This window comes from Ostrinia furnacalis, unplaced genomic scaffold (genome assembly GCF_004193835.3).
Source record: "Ostrinia furnacalis isolate ACB-3 unplaced genomic scaffold, ASM419383v2 OfSCF0048, whole genome shotgun sequence".
Taxonomy (NCBI): Eukaryota; Metazoa; Arthropoda; class Insecta; order Lepidoptera; family Crambidae; genus Ostrinia; species Ostrinia furnacalis.
Genome location: NW_021130287.1, coordinates 63935 through 80522, shown reverse-complemented (window position 1 = coordinate 80522; position 16588 = coordinate 63935). Strand labels below are relative to the sequence as shown.

At 37.7% G+C, this 16588-nt stretch overlaps 1 protein-coding gene across 1 annotated transcript in view; it reads left to right on the top strand.

The window, feature by feature from the left end:
• Positions 1-4952: 4952 nt before the first annotated feature.
• Positions 4953-16588, top strand: part of LOC114352844 (hemicentin-2) — a 35480-nt gene continuing 23844 nt past the window's right edge. Inside the window, exons 1-4 of the mRNA XM_028304616.1 lie at positions 4953-5046; positions 5796-5947; positions 7267-7347; positions 12170-12253. Coding sequence (XP_028160417.1) covers positions 4953-5046; positions 5796-5947; positions 7267-7347; positions 12170-12253 — 411 coding nt within the window. The remainder of the gene's footprint in view (positions 5047-5795; positions 5948-7266; positions 7348-12169; positions 12254-16588) is intronic.

Sequence of the window (16588 nt, the reverse complement as noted above, 5' to 3'; positions counted from 1 at the left end):
TCTAAAGCTGCGATAAGTCCTTTTATGTATTCATTAACACAAGTCGTATTACATAATTTTGTTATTTACTTAAGTATCGATATTATGTACTTACATAATATTTGTGAAAATAACGAACCTAACGAAAGATTTTTGTTTAATATGGTTAAGTATTACGTCACCTAAAATACGAATCTCGTTTTATTTTTGTAACAAAGTAACGTAACACGACACTAAGCTGTCACTTGATATTAAAAGAAAACGTTCCTGTTACTAGATCCGACGGAATTTCTCGGAAGAAACAGGGAACTCATCAAACTTGTGATTTGTTTGCAATGGTAGTCCAACCGTTGTAATATGCGGTAGAACCACTCATTAAATAATAATATTTCTTGCTAAAACTATGACATCTTATAAAGTCCTAATACAGGCTACACTACTTCGAAGAATGTGCGGAAGAATTACATGAGCTAATTCCACCAGCCCCCTTCCATCACCGGGCAACCAGACCCAGGTTAGCGTACCATCCCTATATTGTTGACATTCCACCAGCTCGTACTAAGCGTTTCGATGACTATTTTAAAATGCGAACAGCTAGGGTCTGGAATTCGTAGTCTTTCCCGAAGACTATAATCCGGGCCTTTTCAAGGCGAGAGTGAATACCTAGGCACTTATAGGGCAGATACGTACCATTCTAGAGCGCTTCCTACTTAAGCCAGGCCTTGACAGGTTGTGGTCAATTACCTGCCTTTTTATTCATAAAAAATGTGCTAGGTTGCAACAAAAAATTGTACTATTTTTATTTCTGTAACGAAGACATGCACCTCCTACATATTTTTTGCTTAACTGGAAAAGAGTGCCATATAAAAGTTCGATTTGTGTGCAATAAAGTTAAAAAAACAAGATTATGCCACAAATTATGCTTACTTACTTTGGCTTGTCTATTCGAACATCATCAATCCACATCCTAAATCAAATACAAAACAAATCAAATAATTAGAGTGCGTCAATCATTTGATTTACTTACTCAGCAATAGTAAGACCCACTTTAAAAGCGGGTTTTTAGTTCGATTTACAGTAGGTCATCATCATCATCATCATCATCTCAGCCATAGGACGTCCACTGCTGAACATAGGCCTCCCCCAATGCTTTTCATGTTACCCGGTTGGTAGCGGCAGTAGGTATTCATATTTCATATAATTTATTTACACACTAAGTATAGTACATAAGGGTTTTATAACTAAAGACAGTGCTTTAAAATTAGTAACTTGAGGTATTGCAAATTTTTAGAGTAAGCCTACTAATCCCCTGTGCACTATACTACAGCCATCATCAAAAGTTGCGGCTATTGTCAACAGCAGACAATCAAAGCAAAACCAACCTTATTTAGTTTAAACAGGGATTCATAATACTTAGAAACCTCAAAGCTTGGCGTTGACTGTACTAGAAACTGATGGGCGACAGGCATTGGACAGAAAACTGATTTGGAGTTTTAAAGACTTTGCCTTGGAATGTCGATGGAATGGAGCTGGTATTCAAAAGTTGTATTAAGTATTACAGTATTGACGAAGAAGGGACTTTGTCAAACTGCGATTAGAGATTTATATTTAGCCATTTATCCGTTCTCCACAGGAAGTTTTAGTCAATGTTGTGGGTGGTAATTCTAATCTAATTTTGATGAGTTTGTATGAGGAAACAATCATATTTTCTATTTCCAAGTCACAGTGTACAATATACCTACGTTCTATGACCTCTTACTCGGCCGTTTGGTGTAGTGGTTCAGAACGGACTACTATGCCGAGAGGTCCCGGGTTCGATTCCCAGCCGGGCAGAAATTGAAATGATGAATTTTAATTTCTGTGACGGGTCTGGGTGTGACTATGTATAATATTTATGTGTTTAAAAAAAAGTATATAAGTAGTATATCCGTTAAGCTAGCACCCATAACACAAGCATTAAGTTGCTTACTTTGGGGCTAGCTGGCGCTGTGTGAAATTGTCCAAAGATTTATTATTTATTATTTATCATACTAGTTGGTTCGTTTTTTGTATGGAGAGTGCAATATCATTTCCTAATACATACATAGTGCTGCGAATATTGGTTGACCCTTAAAATATTTGCAACATCGAAAAAGTACCTACCTACCTAGATTTAGTTTAAAATAAATAAGTGACGCAATAAAATTTTAACAAAACAATAAAACCGATTCCAAAAAATATGCACCAAAAGCAGAAAAATATAACTATGTAGGTACTTATTTATTAAGACGAATTAATGTAAGTATACCATGATTGATACTTTTGGAGTCGGTGTCAAGATTATGAAATGTATGAAATTTGCTATAGGTACGCGTTCCCAAAAGTATCAATCATGGTCACACCTCGATTTTAGAAATCGGTTCTAAATTGACGGAGTTCTGCGGTAACACATACAAAAAAACACACTCGAATTGAGAACCTCCTCCTTTTTTTTGAAGTCGGTTAAATAATTAATAGTGGGGATACTCAGATCTCCAAGCCCGCATGGGCCTTGTCTCCGTGACCCGAACTAATGGTTACAGCGATCGTTCTTTTGACGACTCTTGATTGCCTTTAAATCTTTAATGGATGGGCCTTTGTTCGGCCTTCGTTCCTTAGGTCTTTACATTTCCTAAGGTTTTGTATTTGAAATCCATAGGCTATTATCACCTTTAGGAACCTAATTTATTTGTGGTTGAATAATCCGGGTGAAGCTCGCTTCTACCTTTTGCCTGGTCATCACTTTCTATCAGGTGAAATGCAGGCCATGGAGCTTCCTCGTTGTCATCATCATCATTTCAGCCATAGGACGTCCACTGCTGAACATAGGCCTCCCCCAATGCTATTGCCCAGTTGGAGCGGCCTGCGTCCAGCGCCTTTCTGCTACCTTTACGATGTCGTCGATCCATCCTTGTTGTAGATAAAGAAAAACTTTGGGAAGTGCAGACCACCCGATGATAATTGTGTAGTTTTAGACAGACGAACGTGCTTCGTCACGCAGTCCTACAAGTCTATCTGAACTCCTTTGTTCTTCTGATTAATTTCGTTGCGGGTCCTTTGACTTAACTTTCCCCCGGGACAAACTTGACCTTCACTAGTTGGGTTATTGGCGGTCAAGCTGTAGATCCTGGCTACACAGGAGTTGCAGCGGTGGGAACGAGAGGTTGGAATAATCCCGATAGTCTATATGAACTTACCTTTACTTACTTATTTAAAATACTTCAGCATTCCGTCACTTTGCTTGATGAACAACGACAACACATTAGACTGTACATTTTCGTTGCAAAACCGCACGTATTCCAACTAAATAAGATGCTACAATTTAGCTTGAAGTGCCGTCGTCAGTTTTTCACGCTTACCTACTCCCTTCAAATTGCTACAGTCTGTAGTTTCATTCCATATAATGATAACGTCCTTGAAATGAGGAGGGGTGAGATGGAGGGGGGAGGTATCCCGTTTTTGTCCGGGCTTCACCCTTCTGTCTTATAGTGGAAATTATTTTAAAGATATCATAGAAATGTTTAAGTCAGTATTTCATAATAACTGCTAGCTACTAATTTGATTCTAAACTTTCATGGTCACTAACAGAATAACGAATAATTGACGGGATTGCTACAATATTATGAACTAAAAAGTTCATTAATCCCCATTACGTTGAAAATCAAATCCTAATATAACGGGGATTAATGAACTTGTTAGTTTATTATTCCCCATTATAAGCTCCAATTGGCGTTAACGGTAATCCCCGTGAACAAAAAGTTCACTATTCCCCGTTGACGGGGACTGTCAATGGGGAATAGTGGAATAAGCCTTAATTTCGAATCTCCGATATTCACATCTCACCTGCAGTTCCTCAGTTACTCCGTGATCATGGCGCTTGCAACAGTGCCGAAATATCGGAAACCCAAAATTAAGGAACTACATGGTAGAAATTCCATCAATAATAATTATTTTGATTCTAAACCCCTTCTTTCACTCGTAGTACCTCATTTACCTCACTTCACAAACGTATTGTTTATGAATTAACCCTTTAAATTCAATGAAGCTTAATTATTAACTTGATTGTTCATTTGTTTATCCTGTAACGGGTTAACTCTGAAGCGGTGGAAATTGATGATGAAACTTTATACTTACGGAAAACACTTTTCCATAAATAAGATGAATATAATATGAAATCCATTAAACCTACTTAATATTTTTCTTTTGGTAAATTATTAACTTCTTTTTCTCAGACTGTGTGGTTAATAACTATCTGTGACAGATCGAATATAGTTGTTATGCATAATAATAGGAGGTAAAGCTACTGAATCCAATTTAAAAAATATTTCAGCTACCTACATTATTCGTTAGTATTCTACATTATTCCTGAGCTAAAAAATCTAAAGGGGCGAAGTCCCGAGCAAAGCTATTTTTTCATAACAATGGGATTTCATTGCAACTGTCAACTTAACCCTTCAAACGAGAAGGGGTGAAACAATGTTGACGCGATTTGAGTGGACCGGCCTTTTGAGGAATAGACACTGGAAATTCTCTTGCGGATAATTTATAAGGTACAAGAATGGGTTATGTTTAGATGGTGTAGATAAGAGTTTCGGATACACGTCATTAAAGAAAAAAAGATTTAACTATGTCTTTTCGCTTAGACACGATGTTATGTAGCTGTTACAATTGGGTAGTTGACTCAATCAATCTAACCATTTATCAGTTACCAGTGATTTAAGTACATACTCGTAAATCTGTGACAGCATTTTTGACGGCATTTGATTGGAAGCTCAATTGATTATTTTAACTAGCAACTTGATACTTGATTGAACTAATTTTTGGTGTATGTGTTTTCGAAAAAACTGTGCCGTACCATTATAGGGTTGTAAACTAACTGAATGTTCCAAAAAATCACAGACTTAATACTTTTTTGTATGGAATCCTTTCATAAAATAATTTTTCGATTGTTCCAGATGAAATGGCGAGTGGCTGGCGGGATGGGCTTACCACTTGCTGCCGCTGTCCTCTTCACGCTGCCTCTGTTCACGTCCTCCACGGGCGATATAAGTGAGTACTCCACCTCCACTCATTTTCATTGATTATCCTGGTCCGCATTCGAGTGCGGGAGGTTCCTGTAACCTGTAACGCTATAGATAGTTTCATCCACCAAGACGCGCCCCACCATTTTTTGGTCGAGGGAAGCGCGGGATGCGGAGAGTTTGATTCGAGCAATCCGAGCGTCATTATTGTAGTGTGTGTGTGATAACAGCGTTGCAATTGGATAATTTATGCATGAGTGTGATTGCTCGGATCAAACTCCCCGCATTACGCGCTTCCCTCGAAAAAAAATTGGTGGGCGCGTCTTCGTGAATGAAACGATCTTTAGCCATAGAGCCTGGAGCCATGTTCTGGACCAAACATCATTAGTTAGTCACATAACACATTGAGTCCAGTTACTCATCATCATCATTTCAGCCATAGGACGTTCACTGCTGAACATAGGCCTCCCCCAATGATTTCCACAATCGCCGGTTGGTGGCGGCCTGTATCCAGCGCCTTCCCGCCTTTATGAAGTGTGGGTGGACGTCCTACGCTGCGCTTTCCGGTACGTGGCTTCCACTCCAGAACCTTGCTGCCCCATCGGCCGTCAGTTCTGCGTACTATGTGCCCTGCCCATTGCCACTTCAGCTTTGCTAATCCGTTGGGCTACGTCAGCGATTTTGGTTCGTTTACGGATCTCCTCATTATCTGATTCTAGTTGCGTAGTTTTACTCCATTCATGTTAACAAGAGCTGCATCAGCCTCCACTGTTGCAGGACATCACGGGACCTCCAGGGCGCGGGGCTGGCGCGGCGGCGTCCAGGCCAACGCTGACGTCACGGCCAACAACTCCATCAGCAACGTCACTGCTCAGCTGGGCGGGACTGCTTACCTGCACTGCCTGGTTGGACACTTGAGCGAGAGAGGCGTAAGTGTAACTACTATCATCATCTTATCATCATAAATACTGATGCTGCAGCCGTAGTCACAAGCAAACAGCAAGGTCAGTCTGCTTGTGACCACGGCTGCAGCATCGCAGCCGAAACGTCAAGCCGTGAGTACATAATGTAACTCATTAAAACGTCGCGTTAAGATCCGTGTCTTACAATCTTAGTTAATCCATTTTAATTAAATCCAATTTACATTTAATTTTAAACGCGAAAGTTTAAAATCTTATACAATCATCATCATTTCAGCCACAGGACGTCCACCGCTGAACATAGGCTTTTCCAAATTGACCGGTTGCATCGGCCTGCATCCAGCGTCTTCTTGAAACCTTTATGAGGTCTTCTGTCCACCTCGTCCTGGACATCCCTCGCTATAGAACCTCCAGAACCTTTCTGCCCCATCGCCCGTCAGTTCTGCTTACTATTATGCCCTATCGTCACTTCAGTCTGCTAATCCAACGGGATATGTCAGCAACTTTAGTTCGTTTACGAATCCTTATTATTAAATTACAGCTCTTAACCTATGTTTGTTAAAATGTAGTTTTTTTAGTGAAATTGGGTTTTATTAAAATACCTAGTTAGAAAGCGACAGATTAGCGCTAAGAATATTCTGAACTAAGTTGCAAAATATATAAAACTTTCTACCAATTTAAGGCTACAGAAAAACTCCTTAAACATAGTTCTCCGTGGTTGTTATGCCAACAATTTGCACCGAGTTTTCAGTGTAGCATTAATAATGCATGATTTCAAAATACAGCCATTACCATCAAGAGTAAAGACCTATGTTAATAGAATTCCTGGGTACAACCTCGCTTCAAATAGTTCTTTCTGGATCGACTAAGTGTATACTTAAATTAATCAATTTAAGAAGGGATAGAAAGGTAAATTGTAAGACAAGAATTCTATGTTTAATCACAACCCTGAATACTTGTCATTTGCCATAAGTCGATTCGTCACATTTTTGTAAGTTCGATACGTAGAAAGTTCATCATCAACATGGTTTATTTTAGTAGTTAAGTACTCCAAAATAATTTGCTACAAAATAATAAAAGTGACACGAAAGCTTATTTCGTGACGAAAATAACACACAAAAAGTATATGTTAACTACTCTTTATGTTTCTAAAACTCGTCTCCCACATTCAAATTCAAAGGAATCTCGCCTAACACCCAAATACCGCTATAAATAACGCCAAATTCCAAAAGGCAATTTCGAAGAGAAGTCGAGTTACTACTACATTAAACTTCTCAAGAAAATTAGCGTAAATGAGATTTTTACAACTTTCATAAATTTCTTTTCAGCAAGTTTCCTGGATCAGGAAAAGGGACTGGCACATATTGAGCTCCGGGAAGTTTACTTACACAAACGACGAGCGATTTCAGGTGAGTAAATTTTTTGACATTTCTTTTATTATGGTTGGTATTTCACATTTGTCATTTCGTAGTAAGTAAGGTAAATTTTCAGGAGAACAAAATAACTGAATTACTTAGCCATTCTATTTGCAGAATTTTCGCATATTGACCATGAAGCCTGCATAAACTCTTTATGCTATCCTACTTCCTACTTATAATATTATAAAGGCGAAAGTTTGGATGTCTGGATGTCATGATGTCTGGATGTTTGTTATTCTTTCACGCAAAAACTACTGAACGGATTTTGTTGAAACTTTACAGTATTATTGTTTATAACCCAGATTAACATACAGAATATAATTTATGACGATATGTGAGAACTAAATTTCAATAATTAAATAAGATGTGTCTAAAAAGCGCCTACTGTTTTTGATGTTCGTAAATATTCATGCGGGAAGCCGTGAAACGCCATCTTTCAACATGATATCTAACAGGGGTAAAACGAAGTCCACGCGTACGAAATTGCGGACGGCCGCTAGTCTTTTCTAAATCTTCCAGTAATTTGCCTCTGTTAACTTGGAGTTGGATTGTATACCTACAGTGGAGACTAACCCCGTTTCATGTGTGTGTTAATGTCATTTTAAAACAGTGTTCAACAACTGTTTAATATTTTATTAAAAAGGTTGTGAATAGGTATCTGAAGATGATGATTAAGTTAAAAAACTCTCCACAACTTATATCATTAAAATTCAAACTCATGATAAACGTAAAGTCTTTACCTACTATCATTAGTTTCTCAGATATAAAATACATTGAAAAATACAACGTACATTTTGGCACCAGTAGTGATTTGAAATTCACAAAATGCGAGTGTTAACAACAAACCCTTGACACAGAAGTACATCAACATAACATAGTAACAACATGGATACAGCATAATCCGCGAACATTCCGCTAAGCATATTAGGAACAGCTAATGGATATACCTATTCAGTGTGTAATAGTCATTCTGGAATTCCAGGGGTCGCCAACCATAAGGTTTTATTTGAAAATGTTTTTGCCACCGTAAAATGATGATTCCGTCAGAATATACTCTAACTCATCATGAAAGACGTCTCATATTTCGGGATTGTACTATGTATCATGAGTAGAGTCTTATATAGGATGCCAATGATTTCACAATTTTATGTATAAATAAAGGACAATAAATTATTTAGCTTAACACGAGGGGCTAATGGGACTATTAGTAATTTGGGCAATACAAATTGCTAATAATCTTTAAGAAAAAAATATGACGTTCGTAGTCCAAACGGATAAGTCCACTTTGACATTTAATTTATAATAAGTTATAAAATATAAACTGAGTCTGCTCAAGAGTTTCATAAACTAATAACACTAAGGTATTTCTTATTCTAAACAAAGTAGTATTACATAAAATTTCTTAGCTTTGATATTACGTAATAAGTTACTTAATATTATGAGCTACGTCTCTAGAGTTTCATAAACTAATAGCATTATATTATAGTCTTTCCATCTTTGAGCTACAAAACTATTTCTAAAGTGCTACTGTTATTTTGCAATCTTGACATACGCTAATCCTTACCAAAGTTCAATTGATTCCCAAACAAAGCAAAACCTATTATCACAGAAAACTATTCGGTCTAGTACAAACAGATAGTAACTACATACAATACCCATGCACAGTATAGTTTTTATATGTTATTGTGGGAATCGAACCCACGACATCTAGCTATGTATGTTTATATTAAAACTAGCTAAAAATATACATACTTAGTTTGCCACAGATCGTCATAAATTATAGCCTATATTATGTTATTCTGGGTTATAAACAATAATACTTTAATAACTCAAAGGTGACTGACTGACTGAATGACTGACATAGTGATCTATCAACGCACAGCCCAAACCACTGGAGTACTGAATGGATCGGGCTGAAATTTGGCATGCAGGTAGATGTTATGATGTAGGCATCCGCTTAGAAAGGATTTTACGAAACCACACTTAAGGGGGTAAAACGGGATCCAGTAGGCGTACGAAGTCGCGGGCGGCCGCTAGTTTATAATAATTACCCAAAGGTTGCACAAACCTGACCAAACGCGTCATTCCGTTCTAATATGGACTCACTGGTCTTATTTATTGTTAATATTAATTTAGCCTAACACACGGTATATGCAGTATTTGCGCTTGTGTTGATTACTCCACCGCAAATTGACGCTTCAGTTTCAATGATTATTTAGGCAGCACATCATGCTAAATAAGCTCTATGTTGTTGAAATAAGACCGATTTTGCAACAGAAATGTATCTGATGTGCTGATTATTTAGCAACGTAGAAACGTATTTGAATCGAGAATTAGGACATTGTTTTGATTATTCGGTAAGTAATTAGTATGCGACTAAAAATTTTAGGTAAATGAATAATTGAAAATTGTCGAAGTAACCGAAGATTGTGAACTGTCTATATTTTAAATGGATGTTAAAATAATTAACAAACGTCAAAAATCTGTCAAACCAAAAAAAAATTTTGATCAAACAAAAAACACCGGTTATCGCTATAGTTACCGTCAAAGTTAGGTGGTGGATCTCAGCCTAAGTAGCTCAGTCAGATGGAAGATCACCCGGTAAGTGAAAGGTCATGGATTCGATTCCCGCCTTAGACAGTTCGATCATTATGATATTGATTAAAAGTAACAGAATAAAACAATTGTCTGACTTGATACGTCTCAATTTCACTTAACTTTTTGTTCATCTCTTTCTTACACACCACCATTACAGAGCGAGTAATAGAGTCGGATGGAACATAATAACAATATCGATTTGTGATAAAGCTTGGTGGCTCGTTTTTGCTAATACCGATTTACTAACTCAATGTGAACCATCGATGCAGAGCGTTTAACTATCCTGCGGTCTAATTTAGTCGAATTTTGAACTAAATTGATGACTATAGACGAAATTGAGGATTAGCGTTATAGATTTGCTTCAAACAAATGTCCTTTTAATGCCGTCCAATCACTGGGGCGGAATTAAGTTGTGGTAGTTTTGTGCGATTCGATTTTGATAGCAGCTTTAAGTCGAGTCGCTTAGGGATTATTATTTACTGTATTACTACTCATTGAGGAATGTTTTTTGATTACTGAATGTTACCTTAAGCCACGGATACACTAGGGGACAAATTTCCTGTGTAACTCAGATTGTACTTGTTGCAGCAACATTCCCAAACTGCCTAGAACTTTCCCTCAGTGTGTCATGCAACATTTTACGAGACACGAGACATGTTTCGTGTTGACACTCTGCGGGCGGGGCACATAGCTCGTAGAGACGATGGCCGTTAGGGCAGAAAAGTTCTCGAATGGCGACCACGGGCTGCAACACGTAGCGTGGGCAGGCCTCCTACTAGGTGGACCGACCATCTGGTAAAGGTCGCGGGAAGAGCCTGGATGCGGGCAGCTCAGGACCGTTCATTGTGGAAAACCTTGGGGGAGGCCTTTGTCCAGCAGTGGGCGTCGTTTGGCTGAAACGAACGAACTCTACGGGCAAAAACAAGAATCTCGCGACAGTGTGCGTTTGTTCCCTAATGTAAAATGACCTAACTGTAATGTCTTTTGCAAGACGTCGCAGCACTAGTTAAGACAACCTCTTCGGGCAACATCTCAACTATCTATGGACGCCTGCAAAGTCCCACAACATTGTCCCGGGAACATCATGTAGTTGGTCAGTGACAATGTTCCGCAATACGGTGCTTCATTTGTCCCCTAGTGTATCCGAGGATTAATGCTGTAGGCCTTGAATTTAATAAAGACTGGAGTATTTAGGTCTTCTATCCACAATAATGCTTTAGTAATTTCATTTCTATTGTAGTACGTATATTAGGGAAATCATAGAATTCCCTAAATACTTATTACCTGGAAGCTAAAACTAATTGCGTCACTATGCCGAATGTCATTCATAGTCAAACTCATGATTCGAATCACTGAATTGATTAAAAATTCCTTTATAATTGATACTAGTTTACGCATTACTGGCTCAACAAAAATCAAAGTGATTGTCTGAAAAAAATATACATTCCAGTCCAACCTCCTCCTTTTTTTTTTAAACCGGTTAAAAAAATAAGCTCATGCTTTCCTAAGCATGCTTTCTTAAAAAAATAAGCTCATGTTTTCTTAAGTTAATGTGCCCGCCCGTTTGGCTTCTGTGTGCTTACCATGAGTTTACGTTAGGTGAACTCGCTAGCGAGTACGTCAAAAAGTTCTATGAAGATTTTATTTCTTATTAGTAGCCGCTAGGGGCGCTGCACAATATGTCATACATTTAAATGTCATTTTTTTACGCAGTCGCTAGCGAGCACACCTAACGTAAACTCATGGTAAGCACACTGATTGGTCTACGTCAGACACCTACAGTGGCTCAAAAATTTTGACATCCTCGCCTACCTTGAAATACTATCATTTTTAAAACATTTATGTACCCCTACGCCGAACTCTACTATACTTCGACCAAAAGTATGGAATCACTCTCTTGTGTTTTGTTCCGAGCCGTCTTAAGGACTGAATGCCTAATACATGTACCTATCTATGGTATCAATATAAAGTATCTAATATTATTACCATTAAAATTGTACCATGTTTGTTTTATCTTCTATTAGTCATTTAGTTCTTACGATCATTCGGAACAAATAGGGTGATTGCATACTTTTGCTCGCGAGTATATTTTGATTTCTTACCAAATAAGTACGAATAAATTTATGCGATTCCTTATTTTGATACCTACCATATCGTAAAATAGTTTCAGATAGTGGTAATAGAAAGTGGGCTAATATTTTTTTGTTATTTTCAGGTCCTACACGGAGAAGGGTCTGAGGATTGGACGCTTCAGATTAAATTTGTCCAAAAAAGGGACAATGGCACCTACGAATGTCAGGTAAGTGGCATAAATATAGCTTTAAGACGGTATATTACATACACCCTTTACATACAGGGTGTATTATCTACGCTGGATAAAACTTATGTGAGTCAAAATACATAACACGAGTATATTCCTGAGTCAGTAATGTCTTTACATCTTGTAGAAATAGGCAGACCTTATAGGTGATGATGATTAAGGAAAATTTTACTCCCTGTAGGTTTTTAACAATAAGTAACTTAACGGCTAGAATTCACAAGTTAGCTAGGTACATTTTTTTTAAATACCAATAAAACATAACCTTATTTTACTTCTACTTATCATTAATTTAACAAACAAACGTATGGCAAATCGGAGACCTATCCTTAAAATATAAAAACATCACGTGCCAAATAAATTATTTTTCTAACCTTGAACGTCCCAAAGCTAAGCAAAGGGAGGGTTGCCATGCGTCCAAGTTTCCACGGATATTCCTGATTCACCTTATGGGTGGTACCTGGCCTCCACTCCAGAAACTTACCGCCCTATCGGCCGTCAGTTCTGCGTACTATGTGTCCTACCCATTGCCACTTCAGCCTGCTAATAATTTCTTAGTCAGAGACTTTACGGATCGCCTCATCTTCTATACTTATAACTAGCGGCCGCCCGCGACTTCGTACGCGTGGAACCCGTTTTACCCCCTTCATCTATCTTACGCGGTTTAAATTTTTTCATACAAATGTTTTTTCCCGCTAACTCCCGTTCCCGTTGGAATTTCGCAATATCCTGTTGTAACTAAGCTTTAAGTTTACTAAGGGACCTGCATGCCAAATTTCAAGCGTCTAACTTAAGCGGTTTAGATTTTTCATACAAAAGGATTTTCCCGGTAATTCCTGTTCCTATGGGAATTTCGGGAATTCCTTTCTTAGTACACCTCTACGGTACCTAAGTTACATTCCTTATAAATTTCAAGTGCCCACGTTTAGCCGTATAGGCTGTGCGTGGGTATGTTAGTGAGTCAGTCATACAAAAAGAATTTCCCGCTAATTCCAGTTCCCGTCGGAATTTTGCAATATCCTGTTGTAACTAAGCTTTAAGTTTACTAAGGTACCTGCATGCCAAATTTTAAGCATTCTAACTTACGCGGTTTACATTTTTTCATACAAATATTTTTTCCCGCTAACTCCCGTTCCCGTAAGAATTTTGCAATATCCTGTTGCAACTAAGCTTTAAATTTACTAAGGTACCTGCATGCCAAATTTCAAGCGTCTATCTTACGTGGCTTAGATTTTTTCATACAAATGTTTTTTCTCGCTAATTCCCGTTCCCGTAGGAATTTTGCAATATCCTGTTATAACTAAGCTTAAAGTTTACTAAGGTACTTGCTTGCCAAATTTCAAGTGTCTAACTTAAGCGGTTTAGATTTTTCATACAAAAGGATTTTCCCGCTAATGCCCGTTCCCGTGGGAATTCCTAAGTATCCTATAACCTGCCCAGGAGTATGAAGAATAATTGTACCAAGTTTCGTTAAAATCCGTCGAGTAGTTTTTGTTTCTATAAGGAACATACAGACAGACAGACAGACAGACAGACAGACAGACAGACAGACAAAAATTTTACTGATTGCAAAAATGCAAAATTTTTACGTTTTGTCCTAGTAGTCCAACTTTAGTTATGGTTACCTTAACCAGAGGTCTCCTTTTACTATGTTGACGCCACTCCGGCTTCAGACCCACCCTTGTCAGCTTAAATATTTAGCTGGCGAGGTATTTATGGGATCCACCAAATATATAACGCCACGTCGCCGTAAAAGCAAATTGTCGGATAAAGAATTGCAGATTTATCAGGTAATACCATGGGAAAATGGATATTTTAGGTGTTTATTTATTTTTAATATTCACAGGTCTTGAAAAATAAATTATGTCCAACTTTCCTTATCCTATGCTTTCCTTTAAGAAAGCAAATTCGTGCAATAAAACTAGCCATCAACGTAACCATATTATAATTTCATGATTATTGTTTGTGTGTTTGTATTTACTCACATGCTTTAAGAGTTCTTCTATACTTACTTAGTAATTAATAGTTACACCTTGAAAAAGCTTCCGTGGTTTCACGTGAATTTCAGTTTATCACAGAAAGACTATAATTATCACGCTTCGAAAAACCGTGATAGAAACTAACTCATGTTTTTCCCTAGGTCTTAAAACTAATATAAGTTTGTATAAGTTCGTTACCTTAATCTAGATTTCTTACTAAATCTCTATACACAACGAGGATTTCATAATTTTAAGACCAAATTGCTTTCATATACGGAAAAATGTCTAGAAAGCGATTTCTCAAAACTCGAGTTATTGTCAATTATATTGAGGGGTTTATATGTGCCTTAATAAGGTCGCGAAGACAAAATCATGTTGTGTATTCTATAAGACGCGTGGAAGAGGTTTTTCATTCCGCGTAGGTGGGGGATTACCCGTAATCTTACGCGGCGTATATTGCGTTAAGGCAAGCTCACACTGTCAGGCTTAGTGACAAAATAAGTCATTAAGACTGACTTTCGCTCGCGACTTTACCCGCGTTTTCGATCTTTCACAGACTGGCTGAGTTGCACCACCTTAACTATAACGGTAACCGGTGCTTTTTGTATGGAGTTTGACAGATTTTTGACGTTTGTTAAAGTTAAATTGAGATAGTGCCAAGTAAGATTGTCATAAGCCCTACCACCAAGCAAACCGAGCAGAATACTTTGCTCCACTGGGAATCGAACCCGGGATCTCTCACGCGAGGTATATTGCGTTAAGGCAAGCTCACACTGTCAGGCTTAGTGTCAAAATATGCCATTAAGACTACCTAGCTTTTGCCCGCAGCTTCGCGTGCGCGAATTTTGCACTACCAAAAACTGAGACAAAAAATATATTATGTTTTCCCCTGGGTTTCAAACTATCTCTATAACAAACTTTATCTAAATCAGTTCAGCGGTCTAACCGTGAAAGGTTAACAAACATTCTTCTATCCATCCATCCACTTTTACATTTTGCTATATTATTAGTATATCTTTTGCGTTCTTAATATATGTTATTTCGCAAAAAAAATATGGCAATTTACAACTTGGCAACACAGCTTGATGAATCTCGTTCGAAAAATATTAAAATACAGAATTTGTAAAAACATATTCCCCTAAAAGTGAGTACTGGCGATATAAAAATCATAAAAGTAATTTATTTTTGCAATTAGGCTTTTAAAAACCTTTTACACGTCCCAGTATAATTTAACCCTAAAGTGTTTGGGAAAATAATTTTGGCCCTTTGATTAAGGCCGTGCTGAAACGATATCTTTAACCTCGTCAACATTTAGGCATACTCGTATTGTTTATTTAAATAAATTCTTTTTAACAGAAATAATTGTAAGTATTTAAGATTCATTTTGTGGAGAAAATAGACCATAATAAGTACTAATTTAATCATAAGGTCTTCCAGATATTCAATAGTACTTTACTTTCATCAATGTCAAAGTCATCATCATCATCATCATCATCATCATCATCATCANTGTCAAAGTCATCATCATCATCATCATCATTATCATCTCAGCCATAGGACGTTCACTGCTGAACATAGGCCTCCCCCAATGCTTTCCATGTTACCCGGTCAAAATTTCAAGCCAGCCCGGCCAAGTCAAAGTCAAAATTTCTTTATTTGTATAGACTAATAAATAGTACTTACAAATCGTCAAATATTTTGCCTCTTAAATAGCTCTACATGTCTCATAATCTTTTTACCCTACCAGCGCTTCGAGACCAACATTTGGCAAGTGCTGAGAAGAAGCGCTGCAACAAACTCAGTCACCACTGACTGTCTCTAAAAAAAACTAAAAACTTATCTATCGACTAATTATCTTATCTGTATTCTCCTAACACCTCTGTAGTCCTGTGGTAAGAAAGTGGCACTTTATCAACTCAGAGGTTCTGAGTCAATTCATCTTCATCATCATCATCATCATCTCAGCCATAGGACGTCCACTGCTAGCCTCCCCCAATGCTTTCCATGTTACCGGGTTGGTAGTGGCCTGCGTCCAGCGCTTTCCTACTACCTTTATGATGGTCGTCGGTCCACCTTGCGAGCCTGAGTCAATTCCCATACACACAAAAAAATACTGTGTATAGTTTCATTACGATATTGCAAGCTCGAATCAACCTGAGTATCCGAAAAGGGTCATGACGTCAGTTGTTACAACCCACGATATAAACAAGATTCTACCTTAACTATCCATATAACTTGGCTGTAATCTATAAACAGCGTAAACCCTTTATTTACAAGCATATATCGTTCCTAGTAAAAAAGCCATGAAATGGTTAAGAGCAGGGATGGGGAACCAATG